The sequence below is a fragment of the Sinohyriopsis cumingii genome, chromosome 15, assembly GCF_028554795.1.
Source record: "Sinohyriopsis cumingii isolate HCF-2022 chromosome 15, ASM2855479v2, whole genome shotgun sequence".
In the NCBI taxonomy this organism is placed as follows: Eukaryota; Metazoa; Mollusca; class Bivalvia; order Unionida; family Unionidae; genus Sinohyriopsis; species Sinohyriopsis cumingii.
In genome coordinates, this window is record NC_142975.1 from 122,209,824 (window position 1) to 122,234,102 (window position 24,279).

General features: G+C 36.3%; 1 protein-coding gene across 2 annotated transcripts; it reads right to left on the minus strand.

Moving 5' to 3' along the window:
* Positions 1-411: 411 nt before the first annotated feature.
* On the minus strand, positions 412-23,253 carry LOC149782635 (biogenesis of lysosome-related organelles complex 1 subunit 4-like). 2 transcript variants are annotated; one of them, XR_016414415.1, is made up of 6 exons: positions 23,021-23,253; positions 17,073-17,144; positions 8,171-8,272; positions 5,920-6,039; positions 664-4,889; positions 412-618 (listed from the first exon to the last, which is right to left on the minus strand). XR_016414415.1 is itself a non-coding variant. In XM_089934125.1 (5 exons), the coding sequence occupies exons 1-5, from the start codon at positions 23,129-23,131 to the stop codon at positions 4,737-4,739; spliced, it is 558 nt and encodes a 185-aa protein (XP_089790251.1). In that variant the 5' UTR covers positions 23,132-23,253; the 3' UTR covers positions 412-4,736. The 2 variants fall into 2 exon arrangements, 1 of the variants encoding a protein (XP_089790251.1); XM_089934125.1 differs by having other exon boundaries at positions 412-4,889.
* Between the last annotated feature and the right edge of the window lie 1,026 nt (positions 23,254-24,279).

Consider the following 24,279-nt stretch of genomic DNA (forward strand, 5'->3'; position numbering starts at 1 on the left):
GGCTCAGATTCAGCCTATGACTTGGTTTTATCCATTTATTTAAATCATTGAGTGTGGTTTTGAAAATCACTTATCCAACCTGTGCCCTAGAGGAAGCTGCCCCTGCCTGGTATAACATTATGTTAGACTACATCGTTCCTTTGAAATAAATTGAATATTACCCTGTTATTCAGCAAAAACCACTATGATTCAGAAATAAACTACATAAGACCATGTTAGACAGGCTTTGGCTAAGAAAGGATTCCAATTTCTTGAGTACATCAGAAATAAAGTCAGATGTTGTGGTTAACTGATTTTATGGGTTGCAGAAAGAAAGAAAGTATGAATGGAAAGATACACACTAATCAATCGATAAAGTTCATTTATTGCACTTTCTGCACAAGTCTCTCTCCAAATAAAAAAAACGAAAAATATACTTTATAACCTTTAATAATAGCCTTCACAGGAAGTACAAATCTATATAAATGAAACTGAATTTATCCATGTACATACAAATATGTATGTATGTATGTATGTATGTATGTATCTAATTAAGTGCAAGATGTAAATACTGTGTGTAAATTCATGTATCACCTTTAATTTCCTTTATACAGGATACAATGCTTTAATTCTACTGACCTATAAAACATTACTTCCAACATACAATGCTTTAATTCTACTGACCTATAAAACATTACTTCCAACATAATATTTGTTCTGAATCTCTAATTATGTCAGCACAGTGAAACAACTGATACTCCCCCCCACCAGTAATCCTGAATATCTCCTGTGTAATAAATTCTTTAGTAATTGTTAGTTTCCTTGGTACACTGAAAAAAATGCCTGTCCTAACAGTAGCACTCATTCCAAAGATCCACACTGCCGATGTAAAAACATGGTGTATTTTGTAATGTCAATCATGGTTTTCTAAAAGTTAGAAAAAAGGAGGATATTTTGCAGACTTGGAGAACAGGTTCTTCATGCTTTTCTTAAATGGTCCACAAAATTGTCAATAGTTTCATGATTTATAATAAGAGTCCATATGAGTGTGATTGGTTTAATGATTTCTAGGAGTCCATATGAATGTCATAGGTTTAATTTCTAATACAAAGTCCATAAGAGTGTCATTGGTTTCATGATTCTTATCAAAAAAGTCCATACGAGTATCTGCTTTCATGATTTATAATAAAAGAAGTCCACATGAGTGTCTGATTTAATGATTTCTAATAAAAAGTACATATGACTTCTAATAAAAAGAGTTAATAAGATTGTCATTAGTTGCATGATTTCTAATTAAAAAAGTCCATATGAGTGTTATTGGTTTCATGATTTCTAATAAAAAGTCCAGAAGAGTGTTGTTAGTTTCATGTTTTATTTCACACAGAAGAACTGCATGTGAATCTTTTGTTTTAATTCTCTGAAAACTAGACAATTTAGCAGCATAAATGAATGTTTTTCCATTTTTTTTTTCCTATAATAGTGACTGTCACTGGAGAGTCAAAACTTATACTTGGGGTGGGTGGAGGTGGAAATCTTGTTAGGTTTTGCTCAACAGTTTTGTACTTTGCAATGGGTTTGAGTTTTAAAGAAATAATTTCTAAGATCTATTTTCTGGTTATCTTGGCTAGTTAAAAAGACCCTGTGGATCTTAGGTACTGTCAAACTAGCAACCAATTCCCTTTATTTTAGAGTATGATTGATCGTAATTTGGGTTATTGAGTTTATAGCTCGGACTTACTTCAGATGTGCACCTCTCAAAAGACTGCAAGTAGTGCTTGGTCATTTTCACTTCCTGGACTTTAGACGTAAATAGAAAAAACAGGTATTTCAAAATCCTTTTTAAATATTTTATAATTTATTTATTGTTCTTTCAGAAGTTAGTAATGTATACTCAACCAAATTTGGATATTCAATAACTGCTAGAGTGTACTTTAGACTAGTTCTGATTTATTTCTCGAGCACAGGGAAGCAGCCATTTTGATAAGATGTCTGTTTTAGGCTGAGGATTGTTTCCTTAGTACCAAATACAGGATTGTTTCCCTAGTACCAAATATAGGATTGTTTTGCAAGTACCAAATATAGGATTTGTTTCACTAGTACCAAATACAGGATAGTTTCCCAAGTACCAAATATAGGCAAATTTCAGTCAAAGTACATGAAAGTCACATAGTGGCATTCCAACATTCTCTCCATTGTTTCAAATGCACATAAACTTCACCTTATACCTGTCCCAGTTTCAGAAATACTTAATAACATTAGCACTGAATCTGATTGAAATATTTCAAAGTAATGACTACATGTGTGAAATCACAAAATAAGGTTAATTTTCAGGAAGTTAATTAAATTCAGGGAGCCATTTTGTTGCCAAAAATGAAGAAAGTGTATTTTATGGAATAGTACAGCAAAAGTAACACTGCCAGGGAATTTGTTGACATTCTGTAGGACAAAATGGCAACTACCTATGGCCATACACTTTTTTTCCTCAGAATTTTTTGAAGATGATCAAACTACAGTTCTCATTCAGTTCTGTTTTGGGTGTAACTTTTCAACAATCTTCAAAGACCAGATGTTTCCATATACTAAATTAACAATACTTTGAATGGCTTCTATTGAAGTGATGGCAGATATTACATCAACAATACCATGCATGGTTTCTACTAATGTGATGACAGATACTACATCAATAATATCATGCATAGCTTCTATTAAAGTAATGGCAAATATTACAACAACAATGCCATGAATGGCTTCTATTAAAGTAATGACAGACACTATAGCAATAATAGTATCCAAGGCTTCCATTCAAGTGATGGAAACCACTTATGCTGATTATGAAATAAAAATCCAACACAATATTTAACAATGACAAAAAAGCAATCTAGAATAGCATAAGATACAATCATCTGCCCAACTTGGACAAATTTCAGGTACTATATTGTATCACCTTTCCCAAATATGCTTCTCGCCAGATTATGGAATACAAGACCTATATCTGCTCTCTATAAAATACAGTAAGACCTGTTATGAGAAACTGCCATTTCTGCCAACAAAAAGTGTTCTCTCAAGACAGTGGTTTCTCATACAGATTTATACAAAAAGACCAGCTTCCAAAGTCCAGTTTCAGAACAATTTCAAGAAAATTAACCACAATCACTGTACATATATTCTATTCTTTATGAATAGTTCTTGCTAAAATACATCAAACATCACAAGTCTTGAACACTATAGACAATGAACTTATTCAACCCCGGCAATACAGATTATCTCTATAGACAAACGACATACGTGAGCAATATGTCAACTTTGGCACTACAATGGCAATTTGTGACATGTACATTAGCCTGCTGTATGAATTGTAGCATCTATCACTGGTAGCAACAGTCCTTCTTTTTAAAAATTTCTTTATGTTTTTAATCAAAACAATTATTACTAATCAAGTGGTCACTGTAACAATTGATTACACACAGGTCAGTGGTGTCTGTCTGTTCTCACAATATGGGGGTTGATAGGGATGCCAGCTCCTACAATAAGGACGGGAAGCTGGCTACGTGCGGGAATAATTAGTCTGGTTCCCTGCTCTTTATGCTCCCTGCGTTGCTCACCCCTATACAAACAGCAAATAACAATGCAGGAAGCATACAAAGCAGGGAACCAGACTAGGAAATAATCTGCATATACTTTAGTCTGGTTTACGACAGAAACTACAAAATGCTATAGGCATAGCTAAACAATTAAGACATCAGTAGCCAGCCTATTTTTTAATTTTTTAAAAATTTAGAACGGTATGAGAAGTCATTTAAATAAAGGTTGGTGAAGTTTATCCTTGTTTTTGCGATGTGGTCATTCATAGCAGTGTCAAAATTAATATTTTGCCAAGACATCATCATGGTGGCTGGTCGCACTTAGCAGATGGTCACTCAAAAGAGAGCATTTATATAATAAAATAGATTTGTGCATTACGATTGTGGTTGGAAACCACCGGCGGTCGCTCATAGCAGTTTTAACTGTATTGTCCAATAAGGATCTATGTTTTCTGTTGTTACTAAGGTTAGAAGCCAACAGTTTAGACCCAATTTCTGGGTGCTCTATGTAACAGCAAATCTGGACCAAAGGTGCTCCCATCTGGTTGGATGATCAACATCGATATTGCATTTTCAAGCAGAACAGACAGATGAGATATACAACGTCATAACAGACTTAAATCTTTTTGCCCACTAGTGTTCTTAATGCAGTGAGTGAGTGATCTATATGGATGATGTTTATAGTTATAGCTATATGGAACAGGCAGATGAGATACACATATTCATAATAGAATGAAATAGCTTTGCCAACTAGTTTGTTAAACACGGCGAGGGATTTACATGGATAAGATGTCTATAACTATATGGAACAGAAACATGAGACATACTTTCATCAGGAGAATGAAATAGTTTTGATAGCTAGTGTTTTCAAATTAAAGAATGATCCACATGGATAGTATGTTCTCAAGTATAATAAAAAGAAAGAGACAGTTGAGATGTACATGTTCATCATCAGTCGAATGGAACAACTTTGCACCTTAGTCTTCCCAACTGGATGAGTGATGCACATGCAAAATGTTGTTTCTTTTCTCTCAAGAATAATGATATGAGACAGACCGATAAGATAAATATGTTCAATAAAAGACTGGAATAGCTCTGTCAATGCCAAGAACAAGCTTCAGCAACAGCATATTAGTATTAACCATGTTAAGACCACAATAATGTACTTCAAACATATTAAACAGATTGTTCTGTATTGTGTGAGGCTGTGTCAGGACTTTTCTCTGTATTTGTGACATCTATGATTTTGTGAACATATTCCTCAGCCACAAATATCTCTGGTGAGATGAACTCGAATTTAGACTCCTTGCCTTTGGGCTGCAATTTTTTCTGAAACAAAAGATGAAATAACGATGGCTAAATAATAATAATAATAATAATAATAATAATAATAACAATAATAATAATAATAATAATAATAATGTGGACCTTGTACAGCACCAAACCTTTATAAGCTTTAAGTACTTTACAATGTTAGTTACATAAAAACAACCAAATACATCATGAGTTAGTTGCAACTTACCATACATCTCACTCTTGTGGAAGTAAAGTGGCTATTTAGCAGCACCACACCAAGTACATCATGAGTTAGTTGCAACTTAATATGCATTTCACTCTTGTGGAAGTAAAGTGGCTATTTAGCAGCTCCACACCAAGTACATCATGAGTTAGTTGCAACTTAATATGCATCTCACTCTTGTGGAAGTAAAGTGGCTACTTAGCAGCACCACACCAAGTACATCATGATTTTCATTATTTACTATGTGTTTTTATTTCGAAGTACTGCATGAAAGCAAAATAGCTGCTTAACACCATCCCCAAGCTGCCCAACCCACCCACCAAGAACATCACATTTTCACATAACTTAGCACCATACATTCCTGTTGTTGTGTTACAACTTTGTGGGTAAATTAGTCTCAAAACATGTAATATCTTTAGTGAAACCACATTGTTGTCAGAGTTATGATGTACCTCCAAAGTGGAAAGCACCACAACATGTCCATAATTGGGAATAGTTTACAATATGCCTGTTTGTGCTATAACGATGAGCAATTAGATGCACAGTGAGAGTATTTTACCAAATTGTTTATTCTGGCTCATGATCCATAACAACTTAACTTTTTCTTCATTTCCATAATGACTTGATTACATCGCTTTGTCTGTATTTAGTTATCTATTAAATTTCAACTGAGATAATTGTTTGTATTCTTCAATACTTAATCTATTACATCACCTGCATCACCTACCTGATTCTTCTGTCGGTTGGGGTTACAAATTAGTAGCCTGCATTGAACAAAGATCATTGATCATTTTTATAAGTCAACAGCAATTGTCTGCCGTATTTTATACTGACACTTACTGGACTGATGAGTGAAGAGAACATTTTTTTAATTCCACTCAATGACCCCATCTCCGATTCAGCTTTGTTGACACATTCTTCCATCACCTTAAGATGCTCCCTAAGAAATGCTGCAAATGCCTGAAAGAAAAGACGATAACTTAATAAATTATTGTTATCCCACTTGGACAGTGGCAAATTAAGAAACCCACAAAATGGATGGAAATTCACTGAAATCAAGGCAAGAAGCAAGGCAAAAACTTAGCAAGAAGCAAGCAAATGTCAAGTAACATAGGGGATATATATCTGCTGCATTTAACTGGAAAATGATGAAAATAAAACTGTATTAAGGTCCTTTTAATACAAAGCCTCAAAACAAATTTGGTTTTGATCCATAAAATCTTACAAAACTTACTGAGCTAAAGAAAAGGTTGTAATGGACATAACAAGCAACAAGATGGATGGATGGGAGCACTATATAATTCAATTGTCAGATCAAAGACTTATAAAAATGGTACTAGCAGCTGCCTCACATGCAGAGGTTAGTGTTGGGACCATTTTTATCATAGCTTTAACAATTTTTCAGTTATCTTGATATTATGTCTGCAGTGTTGCAGTTTATATTGCTGTCTAACACTGGGGCATCATGCCACAGACATGTAGCATCATGTCCCACACAGTCACATTATTCTGGCACCAGAACAACCAGTCCAAACACAAACCATTTAATGCTAAGTACATAGCAAGGCATCTGTTAGTACCAATTTTCAACCAGAATGAAATGTTCATTTTGGGTCCAAAAAAAAGATGGCACGCTGTGCATTAACTTTTCTTTGTGTGCTACCAAGCTTAAAGGATTCTGTTGCTGCCAGAAAGCAAAAATGAAAAATGAATTAAATACAAAGATAACAGGATCTCATTCTCCATGAATGGTATATCTCGCTGTAACCTCCATGTATCTATACAAAAAAGTCCAGTTTTTGTGAAAATGAAAACAAAAATTCATGAAATTAAATGACTCCACAGGATACAAAATGTTGACAAAATGGTGCTTTACATGAACTGTTGCACACTAACTTCATTTCTGACCGCTCCAGTGGCCTAGTGGTTAGAGTATCAGCTTCGGATGTGGTTGGTTGCTGGTTTGAACCCCAGCAGGGTCATACCAAAGACCTGGTACTTACAGCTGCCTCACTAGGCACTCAGCATTAAGAGGTTAGTGTTAGGACTGGTCGACTTGGTGTCAGAATAATGTGACTTGGTGGGACATAATGCTACATGTCTGCAGCATGTTGCTCCAGTGAAAGACATCACTCTAAACTTCCACACTGCAGACATCGTAGCATTATGACTGAAAAATTGTTAAAACTATGTCACAAATCCAAATCACACACACACAACTTCATTTCCACAACATCAGCTTCTTTGAAGAGTTAGAGGAAAGTCATTCACAACATTATTACATGAAAACATCTGTTCTCAAGGAAGGGCCCCGAGTGGCCGAGTGGTCTAAAGCGCTCACCGTTCCGGATCACTACCATTTCACCTCTGTCTGCATGTGTTCGAGTCCAAGGCTCGGCTAGCGTGGGTACGTGTTAAAGCCTGCCAGTAGCTTCTCGTGGGTCAGTGGTTCTTCCCTGGGTTTTCCAGGGTTCCTCCTCCACCAGTTATACTGGCCGCCATGTATAGCCTATCTTGTGTTGAAACATGGCGTTAAACCTTAGAACAACAACTGTTCTCAAGGTAGTGAGTAGTATAGCAGTAGTATAATAATAATGTTTTTAGTGCTATAAGAATATTCATGCAGAATTATCTCAGATGAGACTTTGTCAGCTGCAATCTTTAGCAGCAAATTTAAGATTACCTTTGAAACAAAAAGTAGGACACAATGAACCATTGATAACTAAATAAGACATGTGATGGCTAAATATAAAGTAGGACACTTTGAACCACATTGATAACTAAATAACACGTGATGGCTAAATATAAAGTAGGACACTTTGAACCACATTGACAACTAAATAAGACATGTGATGGCTAAATATAAAGTAGGACACTTTGAGCAACATTGATAACTAAGTAACACATGTGATGGCTAAATGTAATGTAGGTTACTATAAACCATATCGATACCTAAAGAACACATGTGAAGGCTATATATATAGTAGTAGACTATGAGCTACATTGATAGCTACATAACACATGCAATGGCTAAATATAATGGAAGACACTATGAGCCACATCAATAACTAAATAACTCATGGAAGTTTACCTCAAGCCTATCAATCCTTGTAAATATTTTCTTCATCCCATCACATTTTTCTTTAATTTGCGGTAAAGTTTTGTTCATACACAGGGAAGTATCACTACGGATCTGAAAAATATAATAACAATGCTTTGTAGTTTGTGTTCCAACTAGACAGAAGTAGTGGGGTGCTTCCTCTCTGCCCTAAACGGCATCCTCTCTACCTCAGTGCTGCATCAAAATTAATACTAACTTGCTAAACTAAGGTTAGAGATTTAACCAACAGATCACTAAAACCCCAGCCACCATTAATCCAATGAAGCAGTTGCTAACATAAAGAGTCAAAAAGTAGTCTTGGGGCAAATGTTTTGAAATAAAATGTGAGTCACCAGTGGTCTCGGAACCACCTAATTATCCATATTTGGACGCCAATTTTATTATCTGGGAGGCAGAAAATCACCGAGGCAGGAGTCCTCTGTACCTATGTAATAGGTGTGCAGCAAAATTCAAAGACTTGCCAGTCCTGCTTCAGCCACCTGCTTTGTGGGAAAATGTGTTGATCAATTAGCTGTGCTGATATTTACAATGACAGAATTCAGTGACTGAAAGATCCCCTGATGTACATGTTGCCATTATAAGAGTACATCAAAAGAACATGCATCAGCTGTGTGGCAAGTTCCAAGACTCTGACTGGCAGAGGGGTGGGAATATGTACTGATATTTACAGTGATTGAATTGAGAGGCTGAAAGACCCAGATATATACATGTGCTCATTTATAAGAGTACATCAAATAAACAACTTCAGCTTTCGTTATTGTGTTCATTTCCAAATGTAGCGAAATAAGCAGTGCATGTCACCTCAGAATCAAGACATGTTGAGACTTAGACAAAATGCCATTCGTAAATTTGGATAAGTATTTTCGGGTTAAACGGCAAACTTACGAAGATTCTAACAAGATTCAGAAGACTGCTAAAGCTGCTAGAATTGATAGTTTGTATGGGACAGTAGCTAAGTGTAAGAATGTGTGTGATGCCTAGCTTAGTGTTTGGAATAAGTCCTTACTTGGATTGACAAAATTCAGTCTCACTCTGATGGATGAACAAGAACTATGTCTGTGTTATAAAGAATGTAGAAATTAAACTCAATGGCAACCAATAGTTCTTCTAATTTTCATAGTTTTTTGGGGAGGGCCTGGGGTCACGCTACCAGGCGAAGGGTGCGACTAAGTCACCTAAAAATGAAAACTTTGCCTTCTTTTGTTAGGTAAGCGAAAATGACTTTGCCCTGTGATTTTTTAAGAGGTACAGTGACTGACCATACTTTTTTTAAAAATGCCCCTCACCTTAGCCCAGTTAGTTCTAGTGTTGTAGCAAAATGTATTCATTAAGACATCAGTAGCCAGGCCTAGTTTTGATATCAATTACACTGACAAACAAACTCTTGCCCATTCACACATGTTTTGATAGCTGATTGTCCATTAACCCTTTTCCGAATAAGGTAGCAACTATCAATTTCCTGCATGCTATCCTTTGATGATAAAAACATACAAACTTTTGTTTTGAAACTTTAACAGCAGTGTGTAAATAGCAATTTGTGTTTTAAGATCAGAATCGGTGATCTGGATATATATTAACTGCCTCTTATACACTATTTCGTCATAAAATTAGTTTGAAACTGTAGGTGAACCAGTAGGCCTAATGGGAAATAATGGTGGACTTAGCTAAGTCTGGGATGTACCAGTTTATTAGACTGTCTGTTTTCGTAAATCGTCGGGCAGATATATTCAGAAAAATACAGAATTCATTGAAAGCAAAGCCTAGGTATTATTTTATTAAAGATTTAACTTTAAAATGCAAATTATGTAGGTCAGAAATGTATGGGACATTGCTATGTTGTGGAATTTGCGAGATGCTTTGTAAGGTCTAAGGTGTTTTCTGACTTGAGACGTATTTGCGAAAATATGGGAAAAAAACAGCAAAGCAGATACTATTTAACCATTGCCTAAAATTATTATAAGTACATAGACAAATAAATAAACCATAAACTTGCAATCCTGTCAGTGGATTGTTGTAATGAAGCTATATTAAATTGATTGATTACATTACGAAAACCTCTCCATCTAAAAATAGATGAACTCACGTCTGTGTTGATTCTGTAGGAAAGAAGGGTTTAGTTCATATACCGACTATAAAGAAGACATGTCCGTAAATATATGCATTTTAGTGGGTTATGAATGAATAGTTATGGTAATGTTTTATCTGCAACAAAGAAATGAGGACGAACAATTTGTTCTGAAGACAAGTGTGCATCTGCCCTCATGTACACGGTACTAGTGTTGTTTCAAACATGTTTACAACTCTTTGAAAGAGTCTTTTTTGTGAACTTTTAGAAAGTATAAATAAATAAAAGAATTTAAAAAAATTGATTATGGGTAGTTGATTATTAAGCATTTTTACTAACTTGAAATCATAGTAATATAATCTGGTTACTCAGTTAAAATTTGTTACAACGTAGTTTCTGTTATTCTCTTTTAGAGTCATATGGCCAAAATAACTCAGAATATTGTTTTCTTGAAAATAAAGTATTGCTTAAATCCAAATATGATATACATATCTTGCATTTCTTGCTTCACGTCCACTTTCCCCTGTTGAGCTTTCACTTCTCCCTGTTCTGCCCAAAAGAAGAAGTAACTTTTCCCTAAAATTCAAGTATAGCTTGACCCTTGGAAAGAACTGCAACTTTTTATGGTGGGACTCCTATTTTTACCAAAATGGGAGTCCTGGACTCCTAGTTTTAAAATCCTAGCAAGACCTTTGAGTCACCATTCCCTTTCATGTTTAATTGATTATTTATTGCGTTAATGAAATAACTACCAACAGCCTTCATTTGATGAAGCAGAAAAAAAGAATATTAGAAATGGACAGGTCTTATTCCAGACATCAAGTAAATTTAGATGATTATTATCAAAACAGTCTTTGCACACATGGAACTAGTCTGGTGTATGGGCCTAAACCATTGATTTCAATGCAAATAATAACAAAAGACTGAACATACCAGGCTACTATTTGCCAGTCAGAAAACTAGCATTTATGGCCAACTTAACAAATGATCCAGAATTTTACTGAGTAACATGTTTTAATATTTATATTAATCTTGACAAATATTCAGTGCACTAGATTCAATTACACTGTAATTGGGGTAATTAAGAAATTAATTACAATTACACTGTATCTGTAATTTTAATTGTAGTAACATCACTAAGATGGTGATTGTATTTGTAATTGATGGTCTAGATCTGCATAATTCAATTACATGCCAATTACAAAAGCATAGATATGTTTTTTTAAAATTCCAAACAAATTATAAAAATTTAGACAATATATTTATATAGACTACCAGCTGTTAGGCTAATAATATAGGAATTAATATAGAATGTGGTCCAAGGTTCACATTGCCAGGGTGAGAGTGGGGGACAAGCACCCCACTCCTCAAGAAATGCATGAAATGGCTTGTGTCTCTGATCACCTCTGTCAACTAAAATCCAGCTCCTGACCTTCGCAAGTGGCTTGACTACTAAGTCCAGTGGACCATGTTTCCACTAACAGGAGAAGGGGTGAAGGCAGGCACCTTAAAACCAGTCGCTTTGGGTAGATGGGACTCGTAATTCTTGGATGGTAGCTCATCTAGGAGAAGGAAAACTCTGATTCCAAACCTCTGCTGCCTTGCGGCTATACCCACTCATGGGGAAGACTAAGGGAGTAAACCCAGAAAGAAAATCTGGAGACAGAGTCCCTAAGGCAGTCTGACATTGACTTCAACAGCATTCTTGCATCTGTTGTTCTCTTGGGTCCACCAGCTGCATGGAGAGGGGGGATCTGTTGCATGCATGGAGCTTAGAGAACCATCTCGACAAGTGGGCTACAAACTTCGCACCAGGCAAATCTCAAAGAAGAAATAAGAAGACCCCAGCTCTTCATTTCACAAGCTGAAACATCAGGAAAATGTGTCCTGGATACACCTCTGACCTGCAGCAGATCAAAGATGCACAGAAGACTGACGTCATTGACAGAGATCTCTTCCAACTGAAGGTCAACATCGCCTGCCTCCAGGAGACCTGACTGACAAACAGTGGCACCATCAGGGAAGCCAACTACACCTTCTTCTGGCAAGGGAAGACCTCAGATGAACCTAGGCAGCATGATGCAGCTCTGCTGTAAATAACATACTAGTCATTTTCATTGTGCCTTAGTCATTTGGCACTGAGGATCCTTGCCCTCTGGCTGTCAACATCCTCAAGCCAAGCCAATATCTTCAGCATGTAGCCCAACCCTATGCTCCACCCACAAGGAGAAAGACAAGTTCTATGAGGCTCTGGATCAAGCAACATCCAGTATCCCCAACATTAAAGGCCTCTACCTACTAGTAGACTTCAATGCTAGAGTGGGAGCTGACCATGAGGCCTGGCCCACCTGACTAAGTTCTCACAGACGAGGCAAGATCAATGAGAATGGTCAGTGACTGCTGAAGATGTGCTGCTCCCACAGCCTATGTGTGACCAATACCTCCTTCAAATGCAAGGAGATCCACCAGGTGTCATGGAGACACCCATGTTCCCACCACTGGCACCATAAAGACCTCATCATTACCAGGCGTGCAGAAATGGCCAGTGTCCTCCTCACCTGTAGCTACCACAGTGTCGACTGTGATATGGACACTCCCTCGTGGCCAGCAAGGTGTAAATAATACCCAAGAAGCTGCACCACGCTAAGAAGAAGGGTCACCCATGCATCAACACCTGCTATGCAAGCAACCCAGAGAAGACACAGCAGTTCATCAGCAAAATGCAGGAGGCTCTCACCAAAGAGACACCTGATGACACCATCAACTCCAAGTGGTCCCATCTCCATGACGCTGTGTACAATTCAGCCATCACTGCCTATGGGAAGAAGAGCGCAAAAATGACAACTGGTATGAGGCCAACTGGGAGAAGATGGAGCCCGTGACTGAGGCAAAGAGGAAAGCCCTTCTGGCATACAATGCTGCACCAAGCCCTAGTACACTACAAGCCCTCAGGACTTCCAGGAACAATGCCCAGCCCGATGCCGCACCAACACCTACTGGCTGAACCTCTGCATCAGTATACAGACAACTGACGACAGTCCCCCCCTCCAAGACCACCCCCTCATGTCCAAGATGGGTGAAGTCATCAAAGACCACAGGAAAAAGCTGCAGTAATGGGTTGAGCACTATCTCGAGCTGTATTCAACCCAAAACATTGTCACTGACACCGCCTTGGACGCCATCCCATACCTGCCAGTATAGGAGGAACTAGACACCGCCCACCCTGGAAGAGCTTGGAAAAGCCATCGATTGCCTTGCTTGTGGGAAGGCTCCTGGAAAAGTGACAGTATCCTGCCTTAAGTCCTCAAGAGCAGAAAATCAGCCCCTGCACATACTCCTCTGCCTCTGCTGGGAACAGGGACACATCCCCCAGGACACGAGGGATCTAATATCGTCACTTTGTGCAAGAACAAAGGAGACCGTAGCAACTGCAACAATTACCGTGGCATCTCCCTCCTCAGCGTGCTTGCAGACCCTAGCCTCCCACATCTACTCAGAGTCCCAGTGTGGCTTCCAAGCTGGTTGGTAAACTGTAGACATAATCTTCTCACTACGCAAGCTGCAGGAGAAGTGTTGTGAGCAGCAGATGCCCCTCTATATTGCCTTCATAGACCTGATGAAGGCATTTGACCTAGTCAGTTGGAGCAGACTCTTCAGACTCCTGCATAAGATCGGCTGTTCCCCATGACTGCTCTCTGTCATCACATCGTACTAAGAGAACATGCACAGCACAGTGTGCTTCAATGGCGCAACATTGGAGGCATTCCCAGTCAGCAGCAGAGTGAAGCAAGGATGCGTCCTTGCACCGATGCTCCTTGTCATCTTCTTCTCCATGCTCCTCCAGTATGCCTTCAAGGACTGCAGTGAAGGAGTGTACATCCATACCAGGGCTGAAGGCAATCTGTTCAACATCATCTTTCTCCATGCCAAGACTAAAGTCATAGATGTTCTCTTCTGTGAACTGCATTTCGCCGATGATGCTGCCTCTCCCACACCTGTAAGAAGTCTGGACTGATCATCAGTCTGAAGAAAACAAACATCATGGCGCAGGATGCAGACTTCCCTCCCACCATCGCCAATGATGGGTACAACCTTGGGTCCACCATCTCCAGCTTGCTCTCCATTGATGCTGAGGTAAATGCCAGGATTGCCAAGGCAGCAGCAGTTATGGCCAAACTGAACTAGAGGGTTTGGAACAACCCCAACCTAGCTGAGAAGACCAAACTGTGTGTCTACCATGCCTGCGTGCTTAGCACACTCCTCTACAGAAGCAAGACATGGACCACCTATGCAACCCATAAGAGGAAACTCAACAGCTTCCACCCGAGATGCTGTGGCACCTTCTGCATATCCAGTTGCAGGACAAAGTTCTGGAATGCGCCAACATGAACAGCATGTTCTCCATTCTCAGCGAGAGGAGCCTTCGCTGGCTCAGCCATGTCAAGAGAATGGATCCAGGCCGCAAGAGTGAGAATATAGAATAACAAATAAAGCTAAGTTTAAGATATAAATGATTTTACTTAGTCCAATGTGGGATTCAGACTTGGGTATAATTAAAATGTAACTGGTGTAATTGAATAATTAATGACAATTACACTGAAATTTTACTTGTAATTGAATTGAACATCACTGATAAGGTGTAATTTGAATTCTAATTGTAACTGAACGTTTATAACATTGAGTAACTGAAAATGTAATTGTAATCAACATCTCCAAGCACATCAAAATTGTAAATATAATTGACAAAAGTAACTGAACCCATGTAAAGATGTGGAATGTTTTGCATGCTGCACAACCACCATCAAAGTGTCAGAAATTAGGATGATAAGGTGGGACCATTAAATAATTCTGTATGGAACTGCTATTTGAATCCCTTCTATTTGTCATGGGTATAATTATTAAACAATCTAGGAATGTCACGGGTTTTATTATAACACATTCTAGATATGTCATGCATATGATTATTACACAATCTAGGTTTGTCATAGGTATGATTATTACACATTCTAGGTATGTCATGGGTATGATTATAACACATTCTAGGATTGTCATAGGTAAGATTATTACATATTCTAGATATTTCATGAGTATGATTATTACACATTCTATGTATACCATGGGTATGATTATTACATATTCTAGATTAATTTAATTGATTTGGCAAGCTGTTATTGCTGTTTATGACACAAATGCAAAACATGGATGCAAATTTATAAAGCATTAAAATACATATCATATATACTCACATTTAAACTTGTTTGCGCACAAGCCAACCCCCAAAATGAATAGGTATAAACATTAAAAAGTGCATGACCCGCGAATAAGCCAACCCAAAAGTCTGAGACAGCATCACTAGATGCAAATGGCAAGTTGTAAATACATTTATATAGGCAAACTTATCTTCAAAAATTGTGGGTATAACTCTCTCGGGGTTGGCATGTATGATTATTACATAGAAATGTTATAACTTAAAATACATGTAATTTGTTTGAACTGTCAAGAAATTTAATTAATTTTGTTTTCTTATTGTTTCTGCCTAATTCAGATTTGTGTATAATTTGATTGGATAATGACAAGAATTGAGCATTTGCAGATTGGTGTAACAGTACCTATCCCTTTTGACTAGTTAATTAATGTTTATGTGTTATTGCATTAGCCTTTTGTATCAATGTACCAGTAATTATGTTTTTATTTTGCCATGCAATTGTAAATAACTCATTAAAATATGATACTGGTAAAACCATGAACAACAATAGGGTTTTGTTCAATGCTTGCATTTAGGCGAGTGAGCATATTTACATAATGGCACCACCGCATGTACACTGAATGTCTGAACATGCACTGAACGAAGTACGACCCTTGGATTCAAATATTTGGCACCAATGCACTAAACTTTAATGAGATCTCCAAGATACAATAATAGAGTTTCAGAAATAATGCTTCAAAAATTATTGCGATAACTAAAATCTAAGTTGTAGTTTGCTTTCATGTAAGCAACCTTACATATTGTTTTACACAACTACAGTAATCATACTAATATTATGAAGGAAAAGGCAAATACACATCAAAGTACTGGTACAACTACCGGTCAAAATTCTGTCTTAACCCAAGCCAGTTTCTGGATTTTAACGATCAACTGGCCTTATTGCTGTTTGAAAAAGAAAATAAAAATAAAATCCACCAATTATAAAAAATGCGATGCCAAAACGATCAGCTCTCTTTTGAAATTTATGATTTTTTTTGTTCCGTCAAAACACAGAACTAAAACAGATGGATGATGATGTTAGTCGATCTATATTCAGAATTTTAGCCTTTATTTTTTCCATTCATTCATGAACATGTAACAGTTACATGAATATATGCTGGTTATGTGAATACCACAATTAAACGGTGTACCTTTTCATGAAAATTACCTCAGTCTGTAGAATCGCTTATATCACTGAGAAAAAGTAACTCATGAGTGCATGGATCAATGTAAACAAAACAGCTATTAACAACTAGCTGAAATGTTATCTGAAAGAAAGCCATTTGGTTGAAACTATGCACAAAGCAAAATATGTGTCTAATATGTTTGGGAACAAACAAGGATTAAAGTGATGCTAGGCACGATTTACCCTGGTCTCCCAGGTAAACTCGAACCAGCCACAATGAATTCTGAAGTCTTTATTTATCGTTATTTAATTTCATGTTGAAAAAATCTGAAAATATGCACATGCAAAATAATAACAAAAACAATCATTGTAGTTTAAAGAAAATTAAACTCCATGTTTTAATGTGGATAAAAATCTCTCTTGCTCTTGTATTTACCATATCAACAAGTCCTGAAAATTCTTCAAGTTTTGTCAGCATCTCCTCTATACTGTCATTAAACTTCTGCTGCTGCAATCAGAGAGACAAATGATAAGTCATAAAACAAACCCACTTAAACATCAATACATTTATGCATGGAACCATCTCTCTTTACCTCACTCAATACAGCTCCAGTGATACTTAAGACCTCTGACAGTTCCAAATTGGAATACCAATCCAGAAACAGTTTCTTCAATGTACCTGTTGGCAGTGAGTGTTTGGACATTTTAAACATACATGTACAGCACTTAAAGTCCCATACTACTAATTTTCGAGAATTCTCCGGCGACCTAGTGGTTACAGCATACGCCTCTGATGCAGGAGGTCATGGATTTGAACCCAAGCCGAGTCATACCAAAGACTTACAAAATGTCACTAACAGCTGCCTCACTGTGCGCTCAGAATTAAGAGGTTAGTGTTAGGAATGGTCGGCCTGGTGTCAGGATAATGTTACTAGGTGGGACATCATGCTATTTGTCTGCGGCATGATGCCCCAGTGTTAGAAAATACTAAAAACTGCACCACTACAGACATCATAGCAATATGACTGAAATATTTTAAAGCTAGGTTAAAAATTCAAATCACACACACACATATACTAATTTTCAAAGTAAGACAAGTAAATTTTTCCAAGTCCCTAGTCTGACACAAGTGCTTTTTTCCTATTTTACAAAGTTTGGAATGTTTGTATTTTTATGATTTAATCACTTTATCTACCTTTATTTCACCATTCGTTCCCTCAGGGTGTACTGAATACTTGATTCCACCCCTCAATGTTTGCTTTTACATCCTGTATCACACATAACTGTTGTCACTGGATAACAGGTCCATGTACGCACAATCTATTACCCCTTAACTGCATTTTGGGCAAAATGACCAAATCAAAACACATCAAACAAAACAAAGCCAGCATGATTAATTTGCAGTATTTTAAGTCACTTTGTTTATTTATTTACTTCAACCTCATCCTCACAAATATATTGATACAATGAGTGTAATTAAATTAATTAAAGGAACTTAACCAACTTTAGTGATGGTTTCCTAAATGAACTGATTAAATGACAATAATGATTCTTTACTTAACTATATACAGAGAATTAACCTGCATATGTGATATGGCATTTAAAGCCAAACAATTATGCTAATTAATGAGTTACCTCTGTTCATATTTAACGAGAAAATGTATTTTCTGATCACTTCAGACGTAGTTGTCAGGCAAACAGATATTGTTGTTGTTGTTGTTGTTGTAGGGTTTAACGCCATTTTTCAGCACAAGATAGGCTATACATGGCAGCCAGTATAATTGGTGGAGGAAGAACCCTGGAAAACCCTGGGAAGAACCACCGACCCACGAGAAGCTACTGGCAGGAGGCAAACTGATATTAACTCTGTGGATAAAACAAGTTAACTAAATTCTTTTTGTAAGGTCAGTAAATTAAGTAGATTTGAAAAATGAAAATTCACGTGAAAGTGGAAAGATAAAACATAATGGTGCTGCTGAGTATAAGGATTTGTCCAGAGTGATATAATCCTGAATCTGTGGCAGCAAATGATGTTAAACATGAATTTACTGACTTAGAAGGAAAGACTGCAGTTACTGTAAACAACATCCCAAACTTGCACAGGTAGGAAATTCAACCAGTGTATTTGTCCATGACTGGTGAAATATGGGATTGAAGACTTTATGGTTTTTCTCATTTTTAAGTTATTCAGATGTCATTCATCAGCATTATTTAGAGTTCAAAGTGAAAATGAGGGCATAGAAGCAGTCAAAGGATCCACCAGATGAAATTCTTGGAACACACTTTTTTAATGGTAGTAGTTATCTGCAACATACTTGTCCTGACTACAAGATTTCTCTTTGTCTGCTATGCAAACTTTAAGAAATCATGTTTCTTATAAGTCCATCCACTGCTAAGAGAGAATGGGGATTTAGTTCAAGGAGTTTAATCAAGACGTCATTAAGGGATTCATGAAATGAAAACACTTTACAAATTCTAAAGAACATTTCAGCATATGGACCAGCGTTTGAGGACTTCAACCCAGACACAGCCATCAACTCTTGCATTAGCGCTGGTTCTGGTGGAAGGCATGTACATTTCTTTTTTCAAATCAAGCAGCTAAAAGATATATACCTGAAGTAGCCAAATGTACTGTATGTTTTCAACCAATAATGTGAAAAATGCAATTTTTTAAAATAAATAAATGTCATACATTATTTCATTTATTATTTCAATGGATTTAAATGCATACATCTCATGAAATCTGAGCAAGTAATTACAATTCTGGGACATTTGAAATGTTTGGAAAAATAATATTTTATCAGCCCAGAATCTGCAAAATCCTTCACTACAAAACCTAAACAGGTGTGTGTGGTTTTCACACATCTACCTAAGGCAACAAAAACAAACAAGTCACTCCAAGGAACTGATGCTCTACTGTCCATTAAAAAAAAAGTGTCCAGTAATTCAACACCATTTCTTCTTTTAATGGCAGTGTTGAAAATATCACTGATATTCTTCAGTGATTAAAACAGTTTCAATTTAGCAGTTGTGGTGACCATAATGGATGTCAGATTGGTATCATTTTCTGTTGGCACCTGGCAATCATCATTAGACTATTATTGGTTAAAACAACATATCAATTTGACCACCCACTGATGGCAGTAGTGACAAAAAGATTTTTTTAGATAAACAGTGGTAGCCATATTGGATGTACAACTGGCACCATCTTCATTTATGACCAACTAGGTTACATAAGAAGATTATTGCAGGGATCGTCCTGGGCTTCGCCAATGTCGCAAATTGCGATTTTTTTCCCTTATTGGCGACAAAAATATCCCATCTGGCAATTTTTTTTGGCGACATATTTTTTGGTTATTTAATTTGTACATACAATCATGGATTTGGACTGGATAAATTAAAAGGAAGAACGAAAGGAAGCCACAAACTTGACTAAGCAATGCACTGGAATCAGTCTGTTACACAAATGATCCTTTGTTCGTATTGACAACCCCATCTTTACAGTGCATTGTTACATCATAATCTGCTTATGCTGACATCTGGGCTGAGTACTGTATGCTGCGATGGTCAATCATGCTACCGTACTATACCTACAACTGACCGACTTCTAAGGACGCGAATAGAACAGATACAATTAATTGTATGGCTAATCCTTCTGTGTTTTTTTTTTTTTTTACATATACCAATACAATAGTTTCGCTGAACCTTTATAGAAAACTGATAACGTTTGAAGTACCCACTACATATAAATACAAAGCAAATGGAAAAAATCTCAATCACAATTATATCTGTCGCCAGTGCAGCATTTTACTCATTGATCTTTTCCTTTTGCCATCAATTCCGTGTTATGGCTGCAGAGACTTAAACTCTGCAACAAGAAATAGCACAAAAAAACAGTTTTGCATAATTAATAATAATTATTTATTTCTCAAAATACAGGAGTGAAAGAATCCCTAAATTGGGTGTGAATTTATGCTTATATATACGGTCCAATATTGCCAGGTGTTGACTCGTGTAAGTTTCATTCGGGGAATGGAGATCCTATTTTACTTGTCAGGAAAATTTATACAGCATTCAGTGATCATTCTTGGGATTTAGGAAGCAATTCACTACAAGCTTTGTGAAGCTTGCCATAAAGGGGTGGGGGTGGGGTGGGGCTGCTGAGAGACTACTGGTGTCACCTGTCAGCACTGTAGACTGTGAACGTGGATTCAGTAAGATGAACCTCATAAAAACTGACATCAGAAATAAGCTCTGCATCTCATGTCTCGAGAATTTAATGAGAATCAGCATGTACAGATGTGAAAAATTAGACTTTGAAACTGCATTCAACAAGTGGGCAGTCCTAAAATCGCGACAGATCTTCATGTAACACTTTGTAACATTTTGTTAATGCTTGTTGTAATTAAAGTATTAACTAACCCATCTTTTGTAATTTTCATTGCCTGTTACATTAATAGACTAAATTAACACTTGGAAAAATGTACACTACTTGTTTTGGCGACACTTTTTGAAAATTGGTGACAAAATATTGAGGTTGGCAATTTTTTTGGCGACAGCTTTTTAAAAGCCAGGACCATCCCTGTTATTGGTATATATTATCACTATTATTATTAATATTATTATTATCATTATTTAATCTGTGTGAGCTTTACACTAGACTTTGTGGAACACACCTTACTGCTGATATGACAGTTCTGCTGGCACAGTATGTATCAGGCAGGAAACTTACACAATATACCCAAATACACCACAATAATTTCCCAAGCAAACCCAAACAAGATAAACATATATAGTAAAACCTGTCTTGAGAGACCCTTGTTATGAGATAACCTGTCATTTATGATCACACTTGTCATGCACAGGCTGATTATATAAATGCAGGGAAGTAGATAGCCTGGTGCTACAGTCAGGGAAGTATATGTGTGGTGCTAAGGTCAGAAACGCAGATATATATATATATATACATATTGTCACCTGCTGAATAAGATCAGCAACCCTGATTTTTGGGCAAAATATGCATGCTGACACTGCTATGATTGACCACACCACAAAACATATAAACACCAGTGACTTTTATTAATCCTTTGTAACAACAAAAACTTAGTAGGTTCTACAGGTAATGTGAAGTGTTCTACACAAAAGAAGTGGAATCTGGCCATTGGTTTTAGTAAGATTTGTGGTAGAGGTATATGCTACAGGTAATAACCAGACTAAAGTACAAAATACTAACAAACAATGTCGTGCTAAAGTCAGATAAATCCCCATCATGAATAACTATTTCTTCTTCAAAAGAGAGCAGTCATGGGTGTACAAAAGCAATTCAGATATTCATATTGGTTCTTTAAAGACAGTTAAAACCTGTACAATGCTGATGTTATAGTGAGAGATCTATTCAGACTGCTTTTATTGTAGTATACTGGATACTGCTTTAAACTATTTATCTGTGGAGTAACAATATACTGAATATTGACAAGGATGATTGAGGTCATGTCTTTTTCTCTCAATAAGTTATTTGCTCTTTCCCAAATGAGTTAATATTCTATATTTATTGTAAAGGTCTGTATTCTTTCATATTTTATTAATCTTTACTGTTATTCAAATGCCACATAAGACTGGTATAAGCCAAAAAGGTCACATGTTCAGTACCAACTATTTCAGTAATGAGTTTCATATCATAGAATTTGATTACACATACTTTTAAATGGCAACTATTCACTTTATTTAGATCCTAATACAGTCATATTCCTTTGGAAGGAGATTATATACATCGTTACATGCCCTGAGAAACATATAAACCAAAAATCGATGCTAAAGCATGTTGACATTTTTGGGAAAGGTAGTCTTAAAAGTGTTAACCAGTACAAACTTCATTGAATGTAGTGTGCTGTGATTTCACAATGAAACCTGCACATTTATTCTATCCTGATATTTGTTATGATGTGCCAAATGTCCTTTTTTGGACCCAGTTTAGTTCCTGGCTACCACTGTAAAAGTCCTTAGCTATCAATAAGTTTCATCACGAAGTTTTCTATGACATTTCAAAACTTTGGTCAAACTATTTAAGTGTGAACTTTCTGAACAACAATTAATACCTAATTTGAGTAAATGACCATGCTGACAAACACTTTTCGGTCAATGACGAATGTCCAACTCGGCCATTATTTGGGCATGTGTGTGCACTCGAGTAAATTGTACATCCGGTATGCAGTTACATCTCAGAATAAACTAGAATTGCCAGAATTTAGTCTATTTTTAACACTTTTATTTTTCTTGAGTAACAGTCACAGAGAGAGAGAGAGAGAGAGAGAGAGAGAGAGAGAGAGAGAGAGAGAGAGAGAGAGAGAGAATGGAGAGAGAGAGAGAGAGAGAGAATGGAGAGACCTCACGAGATGAATCGATATCGAGAAACTCATAATAGCCTTTTGCAAGTTCACGAATCGACTTTTCAGCGTTTTCATTTTCAGCTGTCTCTTCACAATTGTCATCTGACATTGCGATACGATTTACAGTTTAACAACTTGTCTCAAGATATTTTTATCTCTAAATCAACGGAGGCGTTCTATGGTTCGGCTTTTTGGTCCTTGGAACAACTTTTGTACCTCTTCTCTAAAGAGCTGACCAAAAGTTTGTACAGTGATCCGATCTCATTCGTCCACTGGCAGAAGAATGTCAGAGAACTGAATGTGTGAAAATTCTTTTTATTTTAAATTTGAAAGAAACACGTAGAATATGAAATGAATATAAATAAATAAATGTAAAAAAAAAAAATTTAAACTAAGAGAACTCATTCCATTTAGGCTAAGCATTCAATTCCACCGTAATACAAAATATTCGGCGCGGCTTTATTTATTTATTATTGTTTTCGTATAAAATATGAGCACTAACGCAGCATACCCCTTCTTTTGACAAAAAATAAATAAATAAAAACATTTGGGTAATCAATATTATATCAGTCAGTCTGGGTTTTCATGGACCACTGCGAAGTCATAAATTGTTCAGTCCGAAACAATAACAGACTTTTATACAATAATTAAAGAGAAAAAGTATATGAATTTTTAAACGGAAAAAAACAACAAAAACGGACTTATTATAACTATGATTAGGTTTAGCGTTTCTACTACGACGTTAAAGGCCCCTTTTTCTAAACTACGTTCTTTGAAAACAATTATTACAGTGCATTTACAACAATCTGATTTTAATATATGATGTCAGAATTTTGCCAAAAATCAAATTCTTGAAACTAGCACATGAACTGCAGCTTATTCTCTTGCTTGAGATAAATTAAGAAAAAGAGATAAATTATGAAAGAGAGATAAAAATTATCAAAAAAGAGAAATAAATTATGAAAGAGAAATTATGAAAAAGAGACTAATTATGAAAGAGATAAATTATGAAAGATAAATTATGAAAATGAGAGGAAAAAAGAAATAAATTATGAAAAAAGAGAAATAAATTATGAAAGATATATTTACATGTATGTTTATGAATAAAAAAAATACAATTTATACACATGGTTCTACAGACACATAACATCAAAGGATTCGTAATCAGTTTGAAAAAGATAATGTAGAATGGAAACGGAGTTTACTGCCTTTAAACTGTTGTAATAACAAAGAAATTAGTCAGAATTTGTTATGTAT

Bases quoted from the DNA above. Each gene is read 5' to 3' on its own strand.
- LOC149782635 (XM_089934125.1), bottom strand. From the start codon at position 23,131: ATGTCAGATGACAATTGTGAAGAGACAGCTGAAAATGAAAACGCTGAA. The intron at 8,273-17,072 runs GTAAATACAAGA...TATATTTTTCAG, and splicing joins TTTCAGGACTTGTTGATATG to ATCCGTAGTGATACTTCCCT. The intron at 6,040-8,170 runs GTAAACTTCCAT...CTTTTCTTTCAG, and splicing joins CAAGGATTGATAGGCTTGAG to GCATTTGCAGCATTTCTTAG.